The sequence below is a fragment of the Saimiri boliviensis genome, chromosome 9 (genome assembly GCF_048565385.1).
Source record: "Saimiri boliviensis isolate mSaiBol1 chromosome 9, mSaiBol1.pri, whole genome shotgun sequence".
Lineage (NCBI taxonomy): Eukaryota > Metazoa > Chordata > Mammalia > Primates > Cebidae > Saimiri > Saimiri boliviensis.
The window spans coordinates 76,241,190-76,266,555 of NC_133457.1; the positions used below are offsets into that span (position 1 = coordinate 76,241,190).

Consider the following 25,366-nt stretch of genomic DNA (forward strand, 5'->3'; position numbering starts at 1 on the left):
AGAACTTATATATGATAAATAAAACCTAGCCTCTGTGGGGCAAATGGAAGAGTAGGAGAATAGCAAGTATGAGCTTTCAAGAGAATCCAGCATTCCAAAATAATGCCAGTAGGTAACTTTCACAAAATAAACATGTACACCCCAGAAGCACTCTTTCTCTCAACATCTGTAGGCCTATCCAACTGTGTTGGTCAAAGAAATACAAAGTTAAGTTATGGTTTTCAAGTAACACTTCCTAAGAGGCTTAACAAGTACCTAAAAATGTCAAGGTAACAGCCCTTTCTTTTTATAATACAATTCATATTCCCTGTAATGCCCCACCATCCCCAAAAACTTGGGATAGAACTCTCTTAAGAGATCCCCATTCACAAAAGAAATATCCAGAAGTACATCAGAGGGATAGAAAGGCACCTCCACTTTCTATAATTCTGAGGGGCTTGAGTAAGGACATAAGCAACCCACACTCCCCCACAATTAAAAGAACAGTCTCAACCACAAGCAGGCTCCTTCTTCCTAAAAGGAACCACCTGCTCATCCCTTCTTCATATGTTTAATTTTAAAAATTGTATTAAAATTATTAAATTATAGAAATGAGACACAAAGCAAAGTTATGTAAAGAACAAGTTACTTATTTTCCCCACCTCACTGCCTCCCTCTCTCCTGCATGAGATAACTGAAGCAAACCAGTTAGGATGCCTATTCACACCTTCCTTCAAACCCATGACAACAAATTCCATATTGGTAAGGTTTGGCTACTTGCACAAAGTGAGGGTGTGTTGTAAGCAACCCCCTGCAACCTGCTTTTCTCTCTTAAGAACATTTCTTGGACACTGCCCAGATCAAGAGTAGCACACACCATATGCAGAACACTTGATCATAAGGATGCACTCTCTGCCTAACTCAGCCTCTCCTCTGCAGCTGCTCGTTCAGGCTGCTTCCATGTTTCTGCTACTACAAACAATGCTGCAACAGACAGACTTTATTTTTGCTGTTTTCAACTAAAGATTTTCTTTCTAGGGGACATACTGCCAAAAGTGGGACTGCCAGGACAGAACATGTATATGTATGCATAGTGATCATTACTGCCAGATTCTTTTCTAAGAAAGTTCTAGGCACTAACTCTTTTTTTCAGACTGCATGAAGTATATCTTTTTCTAATAATACAGTATTTCATGGACTATAAATATATGAATTTGTAAAGTCTTCTAAAGAACAAGAAATCAATACTTGTTCTGTGGAACTTCTATAAACATTTTTCTACTATCAAAAGGAAGAAACAGTGTTCCCCCACAAAATTTATCTTCATCTTGTTAAACTGACTTATATTTCTTTTCCCCTTCTCATCCACTTTTTTTCTCTTCCCTCTCACTCCGTTACACCATAGGCACCTGTATCTGTGAATACAATTTTCTCACTTGTTAGAGCCTTTGTCACATGATAGACTTGCACAGAGGAGAGCAAAGGAAGATAGTTGCCTAGCCAAATGTCCCCACAAAAGGTAAGTTTTAAAAATACTGTTTTTCTTATTCTTGACTATAAGAGAGTAGTTAATCCCTTTTAAAAAAGGCCCTCTCCCACCAAGTTAATCCTTTCTTCCAGTAACTGAAAACCAGGCTGATGTTTATTAAAACTTCAGACCAGTCTGTCACTTACCAGCTGTGTGACTGAGAAATTTAAGTGACGCCGGGCAGGTACTGGAATGGTGAAGGCCCAGGGATATGGGCCTGCCCTCTCACCTGCTATGGGAAAGAACAATGGGTGGAGGAGGTAGAGGTTACTCCTCAGAGAAATTAACTTATTTGAGCTCCCATTTCCTAATCTGTAAAATGGGCAATAAAATAGTTCTTATTTTGTAAGGCTGCTGTAACCAATGTGTATTTGTATATGCCTATATATACAAAGTCCTTAGTACAGTGCCTGAAAGACCAACGGGGGAGCTGTCCATCAGAGCCACACTCCCCACTTAGCTCCTTGGAAGGCACCCCCAAAGCAGGAGTGGAGAGTCCCAATGTCATCTGCCCTTGAACACCACATGAAGTGGGGAGCACCCGTCAGTCAGAGAGCAGCTCTCTCCTCTTCCTCCTTTCAGGTCAGCAAGCCAGCATCGCTCAGCAGGTGCAGGGTGCTGTGGGGTGGCGCGCAGGTAAGAAGAGGCTGGGCCCTGCCACGTGGAATCTTACTGTCTAGTAAGCTGGGAAAGAGTATGTTCTACCCACTCCTGAAAAAAACAGTCTGCAGATGTTAGAGACAGGACTTGAAATACAATTTGTATAATTTGGGTTAATTTCTAATTGTTTCTGAATATAAACACATATAAATAGAGATCAACTAATATAAAAAGGGCCAGCTGAACAAAGACAGACTAGTTTTTGACTTGTCATGGATCTGTGTAAGTCAAGTACAGCCCCAATTTTGAGGATGGCAGAGCTGAGGGCCACATTCCCTGTGAAGGCAACTACTCAGAGCCCCCCTCTCGGGAGATTTTTGTATTGTTTATAGTTGAGCAAGGAGACTGCTGGTGAAGGCAGAGCTGTGGGCTAGTAAGGATAAGAAGTCAGGCTTATACAGAGAACTCTAAGGAGTAACCTCTACCTCCTCCACCCACTGTTCTTTCCCATAGCAGGTGAGAGGGCAGGCCCATATCCCTGGGCCTTCACCGTTCCAGTACCTGCCTGGTGTCCTCCTGTAAGCACCTATGCCTCTTGGCCCAAGCGCTTCTCTTAGCTGCTGTGTAGCACCAGAAGAGAAGACAGGCACGGCACTTGGGCAGTGGCAGACCTGGAGGGGAAACACCTCCCTTTCCTACTCCTCAAATGGGATATCCCACACACATGCCCTACACAGTCATCCAAGTTTCCCAATGGGACTAAGCACCAGGTGCTCTGATTGGTAACCCACTCAATCACACACTCCTACAGCCTGCTTTCCTTTCCCCATGCCACCTTCCTCCCCTTCTAACTGTGCTTCCTGGGACTGCCTCCCAAATAAACTACTTACACTCAAATACTTGTGTTAGGACCCTTCCTGGGGGATTCCAACCTAACTCACTTGCTCTTTCAATAGGGACACTTCAGTATAGTTTTAGGATTCCTTTTCCCTTGCTGCAATATTTATTTCAATCAGGTTTCCCCCACACAAGGTATTTGGTTCCTTTACTCCTTGGAGATGAGCCAGGCCCTACAGTGGCTGCCTTGGTCTTATGAATGGTGCTCAGATCTTGGGAACAGCAGTCTATCTCATCTGGAATGTAAGAACCCTTTCTACCATCTCACACTGGGGTGTCATCTTCTCTGTCTCGTGCTTCTCCTGCAGTGGTGCTGGTCCTGGGAGCACCTTGGACACCTCTCCTGACATGCTCATTTCTGTGGCGAAAGCCACTGCACAGCTCATCCCTGCACACCACGCACACAGCCATCTCCTGGGGCTGTGCAGGCTTTTTCCCTTCAAGTTCTTCTTCAGTTGAGCTGTAAGGCACTTCTTCTGCCCAACAAAGCCAACAGAAATGGATGCTTCTTTTATTGCAAAAATGGGCAGTTTAGGCGGTGGGTCCTCTGCTTGCCATGGCTCACCTGATTCAGTTTCAAATACTACAGCACCAAGGAAGATCATTTCCTCCCTTAAGGCTAGGTAAAAATGTAGTACTTAAAGTTGATTTTATTTCACCAGTAATTTCTCCAACATTTAAAGAGCTATCCCTACTACCTTAGAGGGCATTGTTGCAAGGTGGTTAATAGCATGGACATCGAAGACCGATGGCCTGGGTTTGAATTTTGGTTCTGCCTGGCTGTGTAGTTTTCAGTGAGTTAACTAACTTTTCTGAGCCTTACTATAAAATGGGAGCAACAATATCCTCTGCTTTCAGGGTTGTTGAGAAGATTAAATGACTTGATACATATAAGGTGTTAATATAGCACCTGGCAAAGTAAAAGTGCAGTGATTATTACCCCTTGTTACTACTAGTATTAAAAGTGGAAGTAACACCTTTATAACCATTCTCCACCTGATCCTTGCAGGGAGGGTTACCACAGTCGAAGTGACACTCCCCAACAAGCCTTTAGCTCTATAACGAAATTCCCTGGTCCTCCACACCTTTCCAGCCCTGCCAGAGTATAATCAGTTCGCTTCTACTTCTAGTACAATATATTTCACGGCATAATAGTTCAAAGAAACTGCACAACCCCCATCCCCAAATGTACACTCTCATTCACAAACACTATCTTGATCTTTCTTTGTGTATATTCTCTAGTCGTTGTTCTTCAACCAGAAGAACATGCCTGGAAAAAAACAGAATTTGGCCCCAAAATAAAAAATAACAATATATATAATAGGGGTGAAGAATTATTACAGTAAAATTTTTGAGGATTCAAGTGGGGCTTGAAATGTGTCTTTTTGGTATCTATTTTTTGTTAAAGTTGACTAAATAAGTTAATAGTGGAAACAAGCATGGCGGATGAATAGACTAGCTATTAACCCTTCTTAGTGAATGCATGATTCTCAAGAGCAACTACTGGAGGCAAGCCAACAATAGATGTCCTACACCAAAACTGAGCCAGAGTTTTCTATTTAAAAAATGGACACCCACCACTTGACGACTTTTCTTGGCATCCAACTTACTGCCTGTGGTTGAAAGCTATACATCCACTTAAAAAATGTATCTTTTTATAATTCAGAATTATTACCAATTTGATAGATCTTCTCCCCTTTATTAGTGTTTTCCACCTCAATGGCCATCCCCAATACAGGCCCTCCATTCTGTTAATTCCTCCTGCCTGAATGGAGCCTGATTTCCTCAGCTCCATGTACTCCTCCCCAGGCTCATCCTGCACAGTACTGCCAGCCTCATCTCAGTTCTTAGTCTGGTACCATAGTTCCAGGTACCAAATCCCACAAAGTAACTTTCCAAGCTCATTTTTCTACCACTAACTGGCACCCTGCCCGTCCTTCAACACCAGCTCACACACCACCTTCTCCACCAGGGCTTGGGCTACCCAATTCATAGGAAGCAGAACTTTCATTCTTCTTGTTGCTTATGCTTGTCCCATATGACTAGCACTTTATCACACACCATTCTCTGCCTTAGAAAATTGCTTTGTAAAAAGCACCTTGAAGGTAAGAAAATTGTGGCATTTATAGAGATACCTACTGTGGCTTCTCAAACAGAACAGATGCTTAGTAACTATTTACTGATTCAACCAGTGACTTGCACTACGCTTCAGGAAAGGCCCTGGAGACCAGTGACCAAGACCAATTCATATCACTGCCCAGAGAAGAGGAGCTTGGATTTCCACTAAGCAATAAGACATGACTCATATGATAAGGAATTGTTCAGGAATTAATATATGATAAGGATTAACTGAAACATTACTTCACTGAAATGTATTTACCTTTTAATTGGTTGAACATCAATGGAAAATTAGAAGAGGCAGAACATAAATTTCTCCAAATTTTACCTAATTAATTCTTATATAGCCAATATTCAAAGCATTTAAGGAGATGGCACCTTTCCATATAAATGAAAAGACTTCTAATTATTATATGTAACATTTTAAAGGGTTGTCAACTATATATGTCTCTTGCTCTAATTTTAAATGTCCTAAAAGGAGACTCCATAACTATATGTAAAGAATCAGTAGTGTAAATAAAAAAAAAGCTTCCATTTTACTGAAGTACCATTGACACTGCCATACTAAGAATATGTCTATCAAGAATGGCATAGAAAGAACTAACTGGCGTATAGATTAAAAACACATCAATTATTTCATGACCGAATGTCAAACGGAAAAACTGCCTGAATGGTTTATAAGTCTATCATATCATACCACATTTGGCCCACATCGAATGGCATATACATCATTTGTCATTAAAGGCCTTTTTATATAGGTCAAGGTTGCTGGGGCTTGGTGTTTTGTATCTTACAGTTTAAAGAATGCTCTAAATTCTAGGTTTGTTTTTTTTTTTTAACTTTTTAATCTATGAGAAAAGAAAACTAAAACTTCCTATAAACTCAGATTAATGCCTGCTAATGCACAGAAGAAAGAAAAACTAAACCTTCCTCCTACTATAAAAACAAAATAGTGTGGCCTCTGTTTCTTTTCTGATAAGAGTCTTAAATACCAAACAGTTAACTGCATAATAACATTTACTGGCAGCCAGGCAGCCTGCTTAGCAGATATATAAAGCAGGTAAAAGGAGAAAAAGTTAATTTCTTGGCTGAATGATTCCATCGGTAGCTATAGGGCAAACCTGAAAGTCTTTTAGTAAAGTAGCAGTTGATTCTTCTATCAATCTGTAGCACACATACTCTTCCAAGGAAAGCATTAAATATGAAAATCATATCCCGTTATCATCTGTTTCCAGCTTTCAGCCCAGTAAGCTTTTCTTAATGAATGCTGCAGCCTAAGGAACAAGCACGCTGTTGGCTTTTCTGAATAATGGAGTGATGCTACCATTTTTGCTTATTACAATATCGACTGGCTGAGGGGGTTTCACATATAGTCACAAGTGACTACTCTTGCCAGCATGCTCCAAGTTATTACAAGATGTTTTTAGACATTTCATCTAAAAGAGCTTTACTGCTTTTAGCGAAGAAAACATCTATGGTCTTGAACAGAATCATTTATATGGAGATAGGCAGGAGGATTAGAAGCCTGCATTACAGCAGATACGTAACAGAATTTATTTGAGTATTCCTTGCTGATCTTTTTGTCTATTGCTTAAATATGCAATCTTTTCTTTCCACTTTTTCTGTGCAAAGGTTAAAATGTACAAAATTATATATATTCACACAAAACAATCAAAATGCCATATTTTGTTTACTTTTCATTTAAAACTCTTCTCAAACTAAGAAAAGAGCAGCTAGAAAGCATGATTTAGAAAAACAATTTTGCCTATTGAGAACACTGAGGTTTTCTTTAGAGTCTATCCTTTTACCCCAGAGTAACTCCTTCCTTTCAGCAAATTTAATTAAATTAGACATTAAAGCAATACTCTGTAAGCAAAAATCTTTAAATAATCACTTAAGGTTTAATCAAAAGGATCTTACCAATAAGATGATTTTATTTAAACCAGTATCTTAAAATATAAACACTCTAGAAACTCTCTGTTAACAGAAAGTTTATCAATTTAGTTTATTACCTTTTCTCCGTCTTCATCTTTCAGTTCACCTTTTAGTCCTCGGCTATCTTTTTCGAGCAGCAGCTTCTTAATTTGAGTCTCATATTCAATCTAAATACAAACAAAGTTTGATTTTGTGATAAATATCTTTACAACTAGCACCTGTCTCTGTATTGCAGTCTTTACAACATATAGGGAGCACTGAAGTAGAAAGTAAAAGCTGATGTTGCCAAGAAATTCACCTTATCTTACAAAATGAACACTTTTATAAATAACACATATCAAAAGTTGAATTTTACAAAATGCTACAATTTTTAAATAAATAAGATTTGGGCACGGCTCGGTGGCTGTAATCCCAGCACTTTGGGAGGCCAACGCGGGCGGATCACGAGCTCAAGAGATCAAGACCATGGTGAAACCACATCTCTACTAAAAAATACAAAAATTAGCTGGGTGTGGTGGTGCACACCTTTAGTCCCAGCTACTCAGGAGGCTGAGGCAGGTGAATTGCTTGAACCCAGGAGGCGGAGGCTGCAGTGAGCCGAGATGGCCCCACTGCACTCCAGCCTGGCACCTGGCAACAGAACAAGACTCTGTCTCAAAAAATAAATAAATAAATAAGATTTGATAGATTTTTACTTTCATCAATTTAGGGAATAAAATTTATACACACACACACACACACACACACACACACATATATATACATACAGTTTGATACTTTAAACTATCACAAAAATATAATTGCTGTATTAGGGAAGTAACACATTAGACAGTGTTTCCTTTGAAAAGTTTTTCCCCAAACAAAAGAAAAAAAATCAATCTTACTGATTTCTTATCTATATATCTACATAACATCATGGTTCTGATAGTCATAGCAATTGAGTATACCTGCTAGATCATCAACTTAAAACAAATTCCATTTTCTATGAATAAAAATATACTGCAGACATCAATGATCAGAATCCAGTTGCTCTGGCACTAATAACTACATAAAGATGTCTGCATCATTACTACACTATAATTGGTGAAAGTGATTCAATCTTAAAATGACTTTTTCTTAAAAGCAAGGCATAAAAAAGCACTTTGATTCAGTATGCTAGTAATTAAAGCCTTAAAAAAGTCATGGATTGTGGTCCATCACAGATAAGTATCAGAACATTTTCTAAATTAGGCAGTTATGCACTGCAATTAGAAACACACCTATGAGATGATGAAATCAGAAAGCTGCTTCCTTAGTTCTCTGATAGAACATAAAATAGGCCTGAGCTTTGTTTTGACACACAAAAAACAAATGGGCAATAATAACCAAACTGATTTGTTTCCCTCAAAATATTTTAAGAGGTATTATTAATATATGCTGTCTCATTTTTAGTAACAGTTAGGTATGGATTTTTTTTTTCCTCCAACAGAGTACTATTAATATGATAGATGGCAGTAATTCTCTAAACAGACACTCAATTAAATGAAAATTTTATAAGGTCAGTACAAATGATAAAATAATAAACTAAGAATACATAAAGCAATAACAAAGATAAAATTTACTTCCCTCTGTACTATATCTATTCCTTTGAACTTAGAGATGTTTAAATTTTAACCCCAAGGGCTTTAAACCAGCATCCTTTACAGATTCCAAGGAATAATATCTCAAAAAACAAATGGGGGATGAATTATAATATAAACATACAATTACAGGTTAAACAAAAATGTTTTTTCCTGTGACACCAATGTTTTCTTACGCTCTTTGAGATCAATGAATATTGTACCTGATTTCCTTATTATAGGTTCATTTCAGAGTCATACCTTCCAAAGACAGAGCACTTTCTCATAGAAATATGAGAGATTTGTTCATTTTGCTGAAGGAAAAAGGAAGTGATAACTGCATAAAGGCTTCCTAAAAAACAGAAAGAAGTATCTCTAAGAGCCCAATTTAGATTGCTCTCAATGCATCTGAAAAAGTCACTGAACTGTAGATATTCTAAAATAGAAATGGCAGAATGAAGTCAAGGAGATACTATGATAAATTAAGGTCTGATACAGACTGTACGTCTGCATCCCCTAAGTCCATGGATTTCCATCAAAAAACGCTTTGTTCTCTTTTTATCTTCTTTTTTTTTTCCTTTTATTTTTACATGCAACACTTGGTTATTATCCATATCCTGAACACTGGAGAGCAGGAGTTTTCCACAGTGCTCTTCAGAGCCTACTCATGCCCCAGTAACATCTCCTGGTCTAGAGCCCCTCTAAGGATAATCCCCTCATCTCCCCCGCCCCAACCCGAGAAATCTGTTTTAATAAACCCAAGAGCACTGAGTTAATCTATCAGGTAACTTGTTCTGTCTGTCACCGTATCCCTTAACAGCATTGGGTTGATGCTCCCTACCTAAACTTAGCAGGACCTTCCCATTTACTTTCTCACTATGCACAAGCAATTTATTTCAGCTTAATTACTGAAATCTGTTAACAATGACTGGGGGTTGATGGAGGTTCTGGCAGAAGTTTCAGGTCTCTGGGATCTCTCCATGCTCACAAACGCTTTCCATTATGTTTCTTTCCGTATTCTCATTTCCATCAATTTCCTCTCCATCACTTCACTGTTTGCCTGAAAGTGCCACCACTACCTTTTTTGCCACAGATTTCCTTTTTCATTGTTCTCCAGGGTTGCAGAGCTAATTATCAGGTAACAGAATAAGTAAATAATTGAACGGAATCGACATTTAAGATCTGCTGGCCCTGTCTCCTCATATTAGAGTTGAGGAAATGGGTACAGAGAGTAACATAATGGGCTGATTTGATCCTTAGGTGAGTATGAGAGATGGGACTAAGATTCACAGTCTTTTGTTTTCTCTTCTTTTTTTCCAGTATCTGTGCTTCATCTTAGATCATGAACTGTTACCAGAAGATATGGGGGAACATTTATTTTTTCAAGTAATGCATATTAACAGGCAAGACACTCTCATTGAGGTAGGAGAATCGCTTGAACCTGGGAGATGGAGGTTGCCGTGAGCCGAGGTCACGCCATTGCACTCCAGCCTGGGCAACAAGAGTGAAACTCCATCTCAAAAAAAAAAAAAAAAAAAAGGCATTTGCTACACTTTGTCCTCCAGGGGCCTGAAGGTTGTGCCCTGCCCACAATGTCTGTCACAATCCTTAGTAGAAATCAAATCAGACTTCAAAAGACTGGTTTTCCTCAAATATTAGCACCTAACAGCCATACATAACCTAATGACTGAATTTTCATGGAGAATCACATCTATTTTATTTCACTTTATTTTTTTGAGACAAGGTCTTGCTGTCACCCAGGCTGGATTGCAGTGGCATGATCACAGCTCACTGCACTTCAGCCTCCTGGGCTCGATCAGTCCTCCTACCTCAGCCTCCCGAATAGCTGGGACTAGAGGACTAGAGCTAGTGCCACCATGTCCAGCTAATTTTTTCTATTTTTTTGTAGAGACAGGGTCTCATCATGTTACCCAGGCCTGGAGAATCACATCTTTAAATAATGAAATTATATATTCAGAATATCTCTGCTATTAAACAGAAATGCTAACTGGGAAGGTATAATAAAGAGTATCATCAATACCACATTAGTTCTTACATAGTTGTTCATGGTCCATAAGAGAATAAGGTAAAAAATATGGGAGAATTAATTGCAGTCAAGGGGAAAGTCTCGATGCTTACTGAGTGCTTATTATGTGCCATATTCTGGGTCAGATACTGAGAGCACTGAACTAATAAGACAAGGAGCTCACAGTGAAGTGGGAAAACAGACATGTAAACAATTATAATACCATGAAGGAAGTGCTTACTGAGATAATTATGACACAGACCTAAGGCAGGGCAGGGGAGAAAAGGCCTTCTAATTGAAGGAGGTTATGAGATAATGTGGTGCTTTCAAGGAAATGCAAATTGTGCAGCATGCTTAAAGTACTGTGGGTATGTGTGTGTGTGCGTGCACGCACATGTGCAGGAGATAAAAATGTAGAGACAGTGCTAAGATCGGGGTGGAATAGTTAGAGGATCTGGAAGAGACAGATTTGGGGGTAAGGAGAGGCAGGGAGACAGGAATAGCAGAGGAGAAAAGATAAGAGGGAGAAATGGTGATGGCAGGAGAAAGTGGAGGGGGACAGATTGGGGAGAGATGGGGAGTAAAAATGTGCACATCTGTGTAGTTGTGTGAGAGAGACAGCAACAGAGAGGGAAAGAAAGAGTGAGAGTGTGTGTTGGGAGGAGTAATAATGATGAGGCTATTCTGTGTAGGCAGAGACCAGTATCTGGGCTTTATTCTGAAAAGCCTGGTCCAGCATTTCAGGCCAAAGAGAGACCTAACCAGATGAAAGCTTTCATGCCTGCCATGGGGATCCTCCCTGAATGCCCCATGTCGGCCCCATGCCTGGCAATGCTGCCATGAGGGAGGCTAATTAAGGCAGATGTTGGTAATGTTCCACACATGTCTCTGGGATCTTTCTAGCCACTCTTAAGTTCTGGAATCAGGGCTCTGTGCCTAAGGCTTCTCAGAACCTGGGAAGACTGCTGTGGAGAGCATATGGTTAACTCCCTACCACCTACAACCTCACCCATCTATCCTCAATCAATGTTGCTTAGGAGCTGCTGGATATATACCCCAAATGTGCAAACCACTTGCCAGAACTTCCCTGTAGGATTTAGCGCCGGAGGCTGACTATGGTAGCTGGTTTAACAATACACCCAGTGCTCTCCCTGCCTCCCCTCCCAGCTTGACTACTGATATTCCTTGTCTCCCAAATAAACCACTTAACGTCAAATCCCTGTTCTCCAGGTCTGCTTCAGGGAAAACCCAACCTGAGACAAGAATAAGGGGCACCTGAGTGAAAATGCTTTAAGTTAGGACCAACTGGGGCCCCTTCTACAAAAGCAGCTAATACAGCGAACAGGGGCAGAATGAGGGAGAGAAGGGCACACTCCTCACAGCGTTAATACTAATATTTACATTCTTGGATTTTTAAAATTTATTTTATTATTATTATTTTTTACAAAGACAGGGTCTTGCTCTGTCACCTGGGCTAGACTGCAGTGGCACCATCATAGCTCACTGTAGCCTCGATCTCCTAGGCTCAAATAATCCTCCCATCTCAGACTCCTGAACAGCTGAGACTACTGGTATACACCCCCAGAGCTGGCAAATTTTTAAATTTTTTGTACATTTGGGGTCTCACTACGTTGGCCAGGCTGGTCTCGAACTCCTGGCCTCAAGTGATCCTGCCACCTCAGTTTCCTAAAGCACTGGAATTACAGGCATGAGCCACCATGCCCAGATCTAATATTTATATTTTTGAACTGTGTTTATTCAGCCTCTATCCAATTGACAAATAGCAAAATAGATACAACACCATATTTTCAAAACTACCTAACAGGCCAATATCCTTTAAAAGCTTTAAAAAATTATTATAGGCCTCCAAATAAAGTATTATGAGTCATAAAATCAGTTGACAATGTTTTCAGCATTTAGCCCATTTTAAGAGATTTTAACATTATATAATGAGCTGGCCCAGCCCCCCCTCTACAAAGTGGGAGAAACCTGGTGTTAACCTGGGCAAAATCCCCACTTCTCTCATATTGCTTCACTTGGTTTCACTTTCTGGAATTCTACCAATTTGAAATTCATTTGTATTAACTGTCGTCTATTCAAGGTGAAATTCCTGTGGCATTTTGGGGTATGTGGGCAATGCACTGTGAACACCTTTCTCCTAAGACTTATGTGAGGTCAGTCAAGAAAGGAGGTAAAGATTCGATACCCAGATGGGCAGCATTAAGAGGAGACAAGGGGTTCTAGCATACCTGGGCCACCACTGGACACTGACCCAAAAGGAAGAAGAAGAAAGAAATGGGAAAACACCAGAGACAAACATCCCCTGTGTTGAACCTCAGCTCACTGCACAGCCTGCTGAAGAAGGTGGGATCACTGGTGGGGTCTCTGACATTGCTGTCTGGGTTTGTAGGCACACAACAGACATTGGCTTTGGACTGAGGGTGACAGCCAAAGGTTGAGGCTACCGTAAGCCATGATCATGCCACTGCACTTCAGCCTAGATGACAGGCTGAGGAGCTATCTAAAAAAAAAAAAAAAAAAAAAAAATTATGGAATCACTTTTCATCTTCTTAGATGTGATAATGATATGATTATGCAGGAGACTTGCTCCTTCATTTAGGAGATCCATGCTCAAGTGCTTAGGAAAGAAGTGTCATAATGCCTGCAGCAGACTTGCAATGGCTCAGAGAAAAAAAATATACACACAAAGCAAATATAACAAGATATTTACAACTATTGCAGCTAAGTGAATTATGAGTGTTCATCATAATAATTACGGTAATTCTTCTGTGTATTTGAAAATTTTACAATAAAAGGCTGAAGAAACACTATAGAGCAAAAAAAAAAAAAAGTATGGGGGGCTCAGTAGCAGAGTAGCAGACAGAATACTGAATCCAACTCTTCCTGTGACCAGTGTTCAACTGGGTTAAAGTGGACAATACCTGACCAGTACAAATGGTGAGGATAAAGGCCTAGCTCCTGGCCCTCCACATTTGGCATAATTTGTAGAGCAGCAAGTAGCTAAGCGCCTCCATCTTAAGGCGAAGAAGGTGCCAGAACCAGAGAGGACTGCAAGGGCAGTCACTCTGGATCGCACAGTACAGGAGCATGAAGGCAAACTCCTTGGGGACAGTTCTACCCTTACTGCTATCCCAAGGCACTGTCTGCCAGAGAAGAGGGGCCCAGACCATAGAAAAACAACCCTTTCAAGACAGAAGCAGTTTCTAGAGAGAACCCCAATGCTGCTCAAATTCATTCATTCAGCCAACAAATTCCATGCGTCACACTGTGCCTGTACTGGCTAGTGATCTTGCCTGTGTTATAGATATTCCATTGATTCCTCAACTAAAGAAGAATGTTGGAAAATGCAGTATCAAGTTCTCTGATATAATTTAGCCATATGGTAATTCACAGAAAAGGCTGATACTTAATCCTAAGTATGAACAACTGAACATTAGAGACTACCACTGATGTGAAACTTACTACTTATCATTTCTCATTTTAGAAAAAAAAAAAAAGATTAGAAACAAAACAAACATAAACCTGGGGTGTGCATCTCTAATCCCAGCTACTCCGGAGGTACACAGCTACATGGCGTGCGAATGTGTAATCTCAGCCACTCAGAAGGTACACAGCTGTGGGGTGTGTGTCTGTAATCCCTGATACTCAGGAGGCTGAGACAGAAGGACGACTTGAACCCAGGAGTTAAGTCTAAACTGGGTAACACAGTGAGGCCCAATCTCGAAAATAAATAAATAAATAACAAGAAATACAATAAAACATAGTAAAAAAACAAGATGTCACCTTCAGTTTTTGAAGCTTCTCTGTATTTGTGGTGAAGTGCCCAACATGAGCTTGGACATACTCCAATCGCTTTAAATATTCTTGATTTCGAGTATGAGCCTTCTTTTCAGATTCACATATTTCCTTCAGATAATTCTTTAGTTTCACATATTTCAGCTTAACTCTAGAAAAATAAAAGCAGGTTTAAAACAATGGACTAGAGTTGGACGAATCTAAGAAAGAGAATTTTCTTTATCAAAATTGTTAATGAAACAATGTATTCTAAGATATTTTACTCAAACCACTGAAACCCAAAGGACAAAATACATATATGTATTTTTAGAGAGAGAAAATGAATGCGGTACCTCTGAGGTATCATACTGGTTTCCTCTAAAGCATAACTCTCCTGAGAAATAAATACAAGTCCACATTCTAACATTCATATAGTAAAGATTTCTATGGATTTATTTCTCAAAATTAAATGTGATGTCAAGAGTGGTGTCTATGTGGCCATGTTCGACAAATGTCTCACTAACATTCTGATATATGACAGACAATTTCAAAAACAACTCCTCATATGAAAATTAAATCAAACTACAAATCACAATCCATAAAATTAAGAAACTAAAAAGAAATTTAAAAATTAAAAATACCAAAATTTCTCATTTAGTGAATATAAACATATTTGTTAGAAATTACAATATAATTCACTATTAAAATATTTTAAAATAATATATGAACTGTAACTACTCGAACTGTGAAAAAACCTTTAAGACTCTTATCCAAAGTGTAATGGCAAAAGCATACTCTGCATTCCAACTTTCCTGTACTTAAAAAAAAAAAAAAAAAAAAAAACCAGACTGGATAGTTCAACTTGTGCAGTCCACTTTTCTCACGGTACCAATGCTGTTAATTCTCTTCTTCCCTATTACACAGCATTTCTATTGTTGGCTCAATAAAGTATTCAACATTCTTTCATCAAACAAAAATAAATTTTAGAATGACAAAAATACTCACCCTTAAAGATTTGCAAAGACGCTGGAGATATCTAAAGCTGTTTAGCAACAGACCTTAAAATTCCAACCCTAGGCCAACAATTTTCAAGAAAGTCTTTATTGTGTTAATAATTCTGTGCTTTGACCATGGTTGGTTGTCCTGATTTTTCTTTCTGAACAAAAAACTGAAGGCTGGTCTTATTGCTGCCCGTGTCTCTGCGTTTTTGATGCAAGTAACTATAAGGGAGGTGGAACCTAACATACTGTCTTTCACACTCAGGCACTAGTAAAGCTGCTGCTGCTGGTGTCTACCTGGAGTGGGTATAATAGTACCATGCCTTTTCCATCCAAATTCTAGTTCCATTCCGGCCACCACATTAACCTTCAAAGTGGAACACGAGTAACTTATCTGCCCAAGAAATCATCCATATATTCAGCACTCCAAATATCAAAGTCTTTCAGCTAAGCTCAACAAAGAAAACAATGAAATAAGTAAATACATGATGAATGAATGCTATGAGGGAAACTAAAAAGGTCTTCTACACACTGGGCAACCTGACCTAGCTGAAAGACTCAGGGAGGCCTTCCCAGTGGAAATAATTTTCAGCTAAGACCTGAAAGATGGGTCAGGAGCAGTGGCTCATGCCTGTAATCCAAGCACTTTGGGAGGCTGAGGTGGAGGATCACTTGAGGTCAGGAGTTCAAGGGCAGCCTGGCCAGAATGGTGAAACCTCGTCTCTACTAAAAATACAAAAAGTAGCCAGCTGTGGGGGCATTGCCTATAACCCCAATTACTCAGGGGGCTGAGGCAGGAGAATGACTTGAAACCAGGAGGCAGATGCTTCAGTGACTCAAGATCACACCACTGCACTCCAACCTGAGCTACAGAGCAAGACCCTGTCTTGAGAAAAAAAAAAAAAAAAAACCTGAAAGATGAATGAGAGTCAATCAAAATTGGTAACATCAAAAATGAAAAGATGAGGGTAAAACATTCCAGGCAGGGAAAACAGCATGTCAGAAAGCTCAAAGGCAATAAATGGGAACAAGAATGTTGATAAAATTATAATAAATAATAATTGACTCTAGGTCAGACACTGCTTTAAGGCTTTATATGAATCTTGTTGAGTTCTCACAGTTATCATTATTCCCATTTGACAGAAGAAATGGAGGCACAGAATGTTGGAGTAATTGCCCCAAGGTCACAGGCTAATAGCTGTGAGGCTCAGATAGAACTGTGGTAAACTAACCACAAAGCCCAGAAGTCTACACTATATTATAAAAGATCCCATCATGCTTAAGAACCTGACGTTTCAGTCAGTGTCAAATCTTCAGGGGAGGCTGGAAAGAGATGGTGATGGTAAATTAAAAAGGGTATACATAATGGTTAGTCTGGTGGGCTGCTGGATGGGACACTGCTCATGCCCACCTCACACCTCTTGGCCCAACCTTTTCTCTACCAGCCACAGTCACCATAGCTGCCACAGCCTGCTGCATGTGGTATAACATCACCTGAGAACATCTGCCTCTGCCTCAGCTGCACTTAGCATCTTGCTATCTCAGGGACGCCTTTCTGAGTTTGCAGCATGGAAAAGCCTAGATGTAAGAAGAAGTTAACACCACCTGGGGCTGCCCTTACCAGTGGGGGGGTCAGGAACCAGTAAGAATGCAACCCCCTTTCCTTTCGCAGGAGTCACTGTGCAAAGCAGAAGGGTACGTTGCTCCTCTGAAGGCTCCTCTGAAGGTCTGGAGGGGCTGAGCCCCAGGTGCTCACTGTAGTGAACAGCTCTTATTTTGTTCTGTCCAGCTCTACTCTCCAATTTTAGGTGATTACCTCATCAAATAAATTACCACCTACACACAGACCCTCATCTCAGACTCTGCCTTCTGGCAGGTACCAGGTGGAAGCAGCCTTGTTTGGATTTTCTCCTACAGGCAATCTAAGCAAGCCTATTTTTAGAAAATCATATCCTCAGTAAGAGACTGGGAGAGAAGCAGCAGCTCAGTGAACTGACAGCTTGGTAAAGGTGCCCATCCTTTTCTCCCACCACCAGAAGGCCAGGAGGCTTCCCAAGAACAGACTACATGAAACGCCTACACACAGTCTTCTGCTTCTTTAGCCATAGGCTAGAAAACTGGCAGCTGCCAAGGATCCCCTCAGACTTCAGCCCACTCCTGAGGCCACGGCATCCACAATGCTGGCTATTTCTTCCTCACACAAAACAAGTGAGTTCTTGTCTCTTTCAGAGTTACTAGAGGAGTATGGCTGCTTTAGAAGCCATACATCTGGCTTTAGAAGTACACTAACTGAAAGCTTTAGAAGTACACTAAATCTTAAAACCAAAGAATGATTTTGAAGACAAGGAAAAGAACTGACCTAAGAGGTAATTTGATTTTAAAGGATTCTTAGCCTCTCTCTTCTGGATGAGATCTTTTCATTTCTCACTCGTAGTGTGACATGGATAAATCACAAATTTAACGCTATCAAAGCCAGAAGTTCTTCACATGAATAATAAAAGAGGTAATGCCATACTTTTAGCTTAAGGATAAAGTTCAGTTTTTATGAAATAGAAATTAAAATATTTAAAGCCTGCTCTTAATAGTAGAGGAAGAAACCTAAAAAGGATAATATGTACAATATATTATTCACTGCTTATAATTTTAACAGTCATTCTTATATAACCATGAACAAATGAGATACCATGTAACCCTGCCAACAGTAGTACGTTGAAAGATCAACCACGAAATTACATCTTAATCATCACACAAGCTCAATGTGTTTAAATTGCAACCAAAAAGATAAGACTATGTCTTATTTTAAGATTTTTAGGCAAAATAGATTCTGGAAATAAAACAAGTATGAAATAATGAAAATAAGATATTTTGATCTCATACCAATTTTAACCAAATTTATTTGATAGTAATTAAACTGCAGTGTTTTATTTCAAATTATTACACACTAAAAATAAGAGAATGGTTAAGAGTACTCCAATTAGGCTGGGCATAGTGGCTCACGGCCGTAATCCCGGCACTTTGGGAGGCCGAAGCATGGGGATCACTTAAGGTCAGGAGTTTGAGACCAGCCTGGCCAGCACGGTGAAACCCAGTCTCTGCTAAAAATAGAAAAATTAGCCAGCATGGTGGTGGGTGCCTTCCCAGGTATACTAGCCACTTGGGAGGCTAAGGCAGAAAAAATTGCTTGAACCCAAGTGGCAGAGGTTATCATGAGCCAAGATCATGCTACTTCACTCAGCCTGGGAGAAAAAGCAAGACTCCCTCTCAAACAAAACAAAACAAATAAAAAAAACACCAGTCTTTAGCTACAATATTTATGATATAACATTAGGGTTAAATTTTTTATTAATATATACAACCTGGCTTGAAAACTATCTTCACTGTCATCTCTTACCTGTATGTATCAGACTGGTGATATTCATAAAGTTTCTTTTCCAGGTCCAATCTCTTCTTTTCACTATAATAAAAAAAGAAACATTTTATAAGTAATTATACTGATAAGTAATAGGGAGTTGGATTTAGACCATGCTCTCCTTTGAAATCATGCCTTTGTTGCAAGGTGTTGATTAGAGGTCAAAAAAACCTCCAAATACCAAATTACTCCTTTATGAGAATGTTTCTCTGGTCTAAGAAGAAAATGCCAGATGCATCTAAAACAAAGACATAAAAGTATGCAGCCGTCACCAGGGAAATCTAAAAAACAAAAAGAACACCGATATGAGGCAAAAGAACAGATTCACAAAGTAAATGGGAAACACAATAGGAAAAAGCTGGGAAGCAGGTACCTTAATTTAGCAAGTATTTCCTGAGTGCCTATGATGACCCAGGCACTGTTCTAGGCCTGTAAACTAATATGGTAAACTAGCCAGCCAAGATCCCTGCCCTCAGACAGTTGACGTTCTAGGGAGAAGGACAGACAATAATAAACAATATAAGTATAGAAAATGTAATGTGGCTAGGCTTCTCAGAGTCTCTGGCATTTCAGTGATGGAGTCCCATTACATCTTGTATACAGATTGAAGACTGGTGGCTTGCTCTGTTTTCAGTCAGACAAGCCTGGGCACAGCCAAGTGCATGAGCTAGAGAAGGGCCTCTGAAAAGTAAACCTGGCCTCACTTACATGAAAACCAGGTCTCCTAACACTATCACTTCAAATTTGGAAGAATTTCTTTGTATAACTCTATAATGGTACCATTATTTGTCACAGGTTGCTGTTTCCCTGGAGCTACTGTCAGTAAAGATTGAACCTGTGCTGTTCAGGTGAGTGCTAGCAGTAGGGAGAAGGGAACTGGGCAGCAAAGGAAGCAGAGGCAGCCAAAACCAGGGGGCTGGGAGGTAAAAATGATGAAACCATTCAGTCCCAAGAAGAGTGCCTGGGAGGTTTAGCCACAGAGGGTTTCATTTGAGCACCACCATTTGCTTCAAACCCACCTAACTGGAGCTAAATTGCTAATCTAAGTTAACATTAAGTAAAGGCCAAAAAAGAAACCACATAATATCCTATCCAAGTGGAGAATCCTAAATAAAAGGCTGTGAAACAAAGATAAAGACTCCGACAGAGGTGATCTCAGTTGGCTTCCTGAGGGAAAGGGGCTGGCCTCATGTTCCATTTGTGAGCTCTTAATTATTAGTTTCTAAATTTCTTCAGATAATTTTTTTTCCTTTAAAAAAAGATCATCCCCAAAGTCACTGTTAGCTACATTACAGATTTAAAAAGTTTTTTCTGCATAATGTTAAATGGAAACTACCATTTAACCAAAATTTATTTAGTGGGAAAATGGGGTCCAGACACAGAATCTTCACTTGGGAAACACAACCTATGGACTGGAGTATGCCTATGTTAAAAAGGGAAGAAAAAAGATTAAAAGGAAAAAAATGACAAAAACACACATTTTTTACAACAGCATCACACATCTTTACTTTCTCACTAAGAGTGAACTTAGAATAGAAGTGAAGGACATATGGCATAATTGCTTCCACATTAGAAATTTTTATTAGTTACCACTCCCCCTCTAGAGTTTCACAATCAGTTGGGTACTCAGTTCATGAAGAATGAATGACTGAATAGTGTGAGTAACTTGTCATTACATTACAAGAGCAGGAAGACCTCTAAATACATCTATGACCCTGTACCCCGGGGTAGTGCTTCATTTCTATTGTATTCCTAAGAAAGCATGACTGTAGTCTGGTAATGAGACACCATCAGACAGACTCAGCTGAGGTCACCCTCTAGAATGAAAGCTGTACTCTATGAATTTGTCAGGAACATGAAAGACAGGGAAAGATTGAGGATCATTCCAGATGTGAGGGGACTGAAGAGACATGGCAACCAAATGTAACCTAGGTTCCCAGATGAGCCACTAGACCAGGACAAAAAAAAAATGTTGGGGGCATGGCATCGTTAAGACAGCTGGTGAAATCTGATGGGGTCTGTGGGTTGGTTTCACAACTAGGAGGGCTGTACGGTGATTATGTACAAGAACATCTTTGGTTTTTGGAAATACACATTGAAGATTTTAGGAGTGATGAGGCATCATACATACACTTCTCATAGCTCAGAAAAGGCTAATGGTTTTAGACAGAAAGATTTAGACAGATATTGAACTAGTATCTCAGTATCAATGAAAGACAATGAAAATCTAATAAAACGTTAATAGTTGAGGAATCTAGGTGACAGGAATATTAGAAGTCTTTGTCCTACATTTGCAACTTTTTTGTAAGCTAGAATTTACTTTAATATATAATTGCATTAATTATATAATTATATATAATTAATATTTAAATTATAATTCTATATATTTAATATCATTATATTAATTATATACAATTATATTTATCTCTCTCTCTGTCTCATTCTCTCTCTTTTTGAGACAGAGTCTTGCTGTGTTGATGGGAGTCTTGTTATGTTGCCCAGACAAGTATACTGGTGCAAGCTTGGCTCACTGCAACCTCTCCATCCCAGGTTTAAGCGATTCTACTTCAGCTTCCCAAGTAGCTAGGATTACAGGCATGTGCCACCACACTCAGCTAATTTTTGTACTTTTAGTAGAGATGGGGTTTCGCCATGTTGGCCAGGCTGGTCTCGAACTCCTGCCCTCTGTCGCTCAAAGTGCTGGGATTACAGGTTTGAGCCCCCACACCTGGCCACTTTAAAATAATTTTTAACATTCATCTATGACTTCTAGTGAAAAAGGACCACAGTCACTTTGGAAATCCATCACCTCCCAAGTAGCAAGTTCTTAGTAATGAATGTAAAACTTCTTCAGCAGATGCAGACATCTGCTGCTCACACTTCTTCTCTATCATAACACTTCATACCCTGACAATCAAACACCTCTTGGCTTTCTCTCCCAGGCAAAATGGCACTAATCTTGTTAACTTTTCTTCACAGGCCTATTTTCTAGCCCCTGATCCACACTGCAGCACCTCTGAATGCTGAGCCCTCCATGTCTTTTTTAAATTTAATACTAAAAATCAGGTATTTGCCGCAATGAAAAGCTTTTCCATGATTTGCAATTCCTACACATTAAATCTCTATTTCAGAATCTTTGAAACATCCATCCTTGGGATGCTTACCCATAGTTCATGTTTTCAGTCACCTGCACCCCTCACTTGGACCTTTCAGTTTTATACAGCTGAGTGGTCCTTATCTGGCTGAGTTTTCTACTTTTAAGCCACTTGTTATTCTGTTTTTGTCTTGATACTACAATTCAATACCATCTTCAGCTTAATCTACTAATATCTCAGTATCAGTTTCTAGACTATTATGATATTTTACTCTGAATCAATATAGGCACTGAAAAAAACCATGGCTGGCTAATGGGTCCTTTTAAAGGGATGTTTTTATATAACTGTTAAGAGCCAATTCCACTTGTAAGTTTCTATCATGCTTGTGGATGCTATACACACTATAACAAGTCACTCCATTAGACTCTTTTAGATTCAATTATTGACTTTCACCACAATGCAGAGAAAACACTGTACACATATAGGAAAACATTCCGACTATAAAATTGCATCTACATGTAATTACAGCTAAGATGACGGGCTAGAAATATGCTGGTTATTTGACCAGCTAACATTGCAATGACCACCTCTAAAAGGGTTGAGAAAGAGGGAGTTTTTTTTGTCTCTCACTTCCCAGAAGATTCTGGATCAATAAAGCAGCTGTGACTACCCAGGGTTGCAACCTATGAAATGATTCAGAAATTTAAGAGACAGTGAAATTATCACTGGAATTGTTTGTGTTTGTTTAAGAAGGTATATCCAAGGCTGGGTGTGATGGCTCACACCTGTAATCCCAACACTTTGGAAGGCAGAGGCAGGCAGATCACCTGAAGTCAGGGGTTCAAGATTAGCCTGGCAAACATGGTAAAACCCCATCTCTGCTAAAAATACAAAAATTAGCTGGGGTTGGTGGTGGATGCCTGTAATCCCAGCTACTTGGGAGGCTGATGAAGGACAATCACTTGAACCTGGGTATCAGGCATTGCAGTGAGCTGAGATCACACAATTGCACTCCAGCCTGGGCAGCAGAGTGAGACTATGTCTCAAACAAACAAAAAGGTACATCCAAACACTCAAATTGGATACAGACAGTAATATTCTTTACACATTGCTTTGCAAAACTACAACTTTCGGCTTTTTTTTTTCTTTTTTACTTTAAGGCCTATTCTTCTAGCAAAGAGAAACAACAAATCTGTGACTTACTTTTGCATATTAGTCAAGCCCCCCCATTCTGGTAAAGAACCAAGATTCAGAGAGATGGAACAACCTGCTCAAGGTCACACAATTGTTCATAACCTAGAATCCAGGTTTTGATGTTTCTACTGCAGCCTTTTCTGTACCTAGAGTTATTTGCCTCTATAACTGTGTACAATGCGCCTTAATTTGAATCAGTTGTAAATTCTTAAAATGAAAAATGAACACACACAGCAACAGATTTGTACTGACTTAAAAATAAAACAAACCTCCAAATGTAGAGCCATGAACAGACTATAAAATTTGACTCAAATTCCTTATATGTTTTCAACAGCCTCACCTTGTTTAATAATTAAAGGAGTAAGTGTTAATCATAAAGTACATAATCATTATACAATTATTGTGCCATAAGGACTATAAACAGCCAGGTGTTCCTAGCACAGCAAACAAAAATAACTTACAACTAACAGTTCAAAGAGAATGCTATTTATGAGTGCTGTAAGAATGCCAAGAGTCACAAAAGTTAAGGAATGGGTTGAAACAGGGAAGGCTCTGCAGGAAGTGATTTCTTTCTAAAGTTAGAAATTAAAAGGTCACTGATATGGGTGAGTGATATGTCAGAAAGAAAACAGGATGTAGAAAAGGAGCACAAAGGAAAAAATGATAAGGACAATTAAGAAAGCCTGTTGTAGATGCTCTATAAACATCTGACGAGAATTAAATCTAGCATAAGATTTAATTGTAATTCCTTTTCAAAATCACTTACTTCTGCCTTTATTTTCCATGTAATTATTATCATTTTGGCATTGTCACACACACAGCTCTCCTGTGCACTAGAATGGTTTTGTAACTTTCAACACTCATTAAATGTTTTGTTTATCAAGAGATCCAAAAATCCATTTCCTTTCTTGTCAACTAATGGGATTTACAACTCTAATTAACTTAGCAGCTAAATAAGAGGTCCAGCAATTTATTTTACGTGGTTATTTATGTGCATTGCGGTATAATTTTCTCTTTCTATGCACTCTTAGATCTAGTTGTTTTCGGTGGTTCCCATCTTTCATATCTTAATCAAAGGCATCATGAACCTTCTAGAAGCTGGACTTCTCCAGCTGGAAATTCATCCCTTCGCTGGAAATCTAGCCAGCCCTCGCTCCCCACAAAAGTCTCCAGAGTTAAACAGGGCACATGTTTGACAAACACACACACACACACACACACACACACACACACACTCCCGTCTGCGTTCCAGAACCTGTCATCATTGATGCAGTGCAGCTGTCACGGCGGGGTGACAATTTGAAGAGAGTTGGGAGGGGCCGTGTAAAGGGGACAAGAGAAACTCACAGGGCTTGACGGAGAGTGACAGGCAGAAGAACTCCCACTTTCACTGCTGGGCAAATTCTGTGACGCGGCCGCATCCTCAAACCCGAGACCAGGCTTTAGCGGCTACTGAGGGGGCCGGGGGGCGGTCTCTCAGCTCTCTCCGCTCCCATCCCAGATACAGCGGGCGTCTCTAGTAAACGTTGTCCTCTAGGCCCCACTGGAAGCCTGGGGGGCGTTGCGCGCGGGCCTAGGCCCCGGGGAACCTCGGGAAGGAAAACGGGGCAGGGCACGCGGAAGACCCTCGGCGCCGGCCGACTCCCCACGCCTGCCCCAGCGGACGTACCTGTCCCGCAGCCCGTGCTGGAGTTGGCCCAGCCTCTCGTAGTAGTCGGGACTCGAGTGGGGCGCAGACGATGCGGTGGTTCGGCTCATGCTGCAGCCGCCGCCGCGCCAGCTCAGCACAGCCTCCGGGCGGCAGTTGGGCCGGGGTTGCCCGAGGAGACCGCCCCACGATGCACCATGGGTAAACACCTCGCCAGGCCGCCCGCAGGAGGCGGGGCAAACGCCGTAGGGGGCGGGGCAAAGACGCCATGGAGGGCGGGACGGAGACCTGCATGGGGTGGGGCAGAGGCGGGGCAGAGGCGCGGCATCGTGAGGCCGGGGCGGGCCACGTCGGAGGGGCGGGGCTTGGTGCCCTCTTCTCTCCGCCTCGGCACCTGCGTCTCTTTTCCCCTCACCTTCCAGAATTCGCACCAACTACGGTAATGTTTACAAAGCGCATTCCTTTCCTTTCTCCCGTCTCTCCTGGCTTACTTCTTTTCCTCGGCCTCCTTTCTTGCCAGGATTTGCTGAGTGCCAGGCACTGTAC

The 25,366-nt window shown here is 40.3% G+C and overlaps 1 protein-coding gene across 9 annotated transcripts in view; it reads right to left on the reverse strand.

The window, feature by feature from the left end:
- Nucleotides 1–25,046, reverse strand: part of KIZ (kizuna centrosomal protein) — a 114,361-nt gene extending 89,315 nt beyond the window's left edge. For 6 of the 9 annotated variants that reach the window (XR_012519284.1, XR_012519283.1, XM_003933154.4 and 3 more), the window contains exons 1-4: nt 24,842–25,017; nt 18,866–18,928; nt 14,486–14,648; nt 7,135–7,224 (exon numbers count right to left, since the gene is read on the reverse strand). Coding sequence is in view for 6 of the 9 variants with exons in the window: in XM_003933154.4 (XP_003933203.1) it covers nt 7,135–7,224; nt 14,486–14,648; nt 18,866–18,928; nt 24,842–24,930 (405 nt within the window). In the remaining 3 variants the exon portion in view is untranslated. Of the gene's footprint in view, nt 1–7,134; nt 7,225–8,916; nt 9,008–14,485; nt 14,649–18,865; nt 18,929–24,519; nt 24,812–24,841 lie in introns of those variants that run through there. The other 3 variants (XM_010343716.2, XM_010343717.2, XM_074406177.1) reach the window with 3 other exon arrangements.
- Between the last annotated feature and the right edge of the window lie 320 nt (nt 25,047–25,366).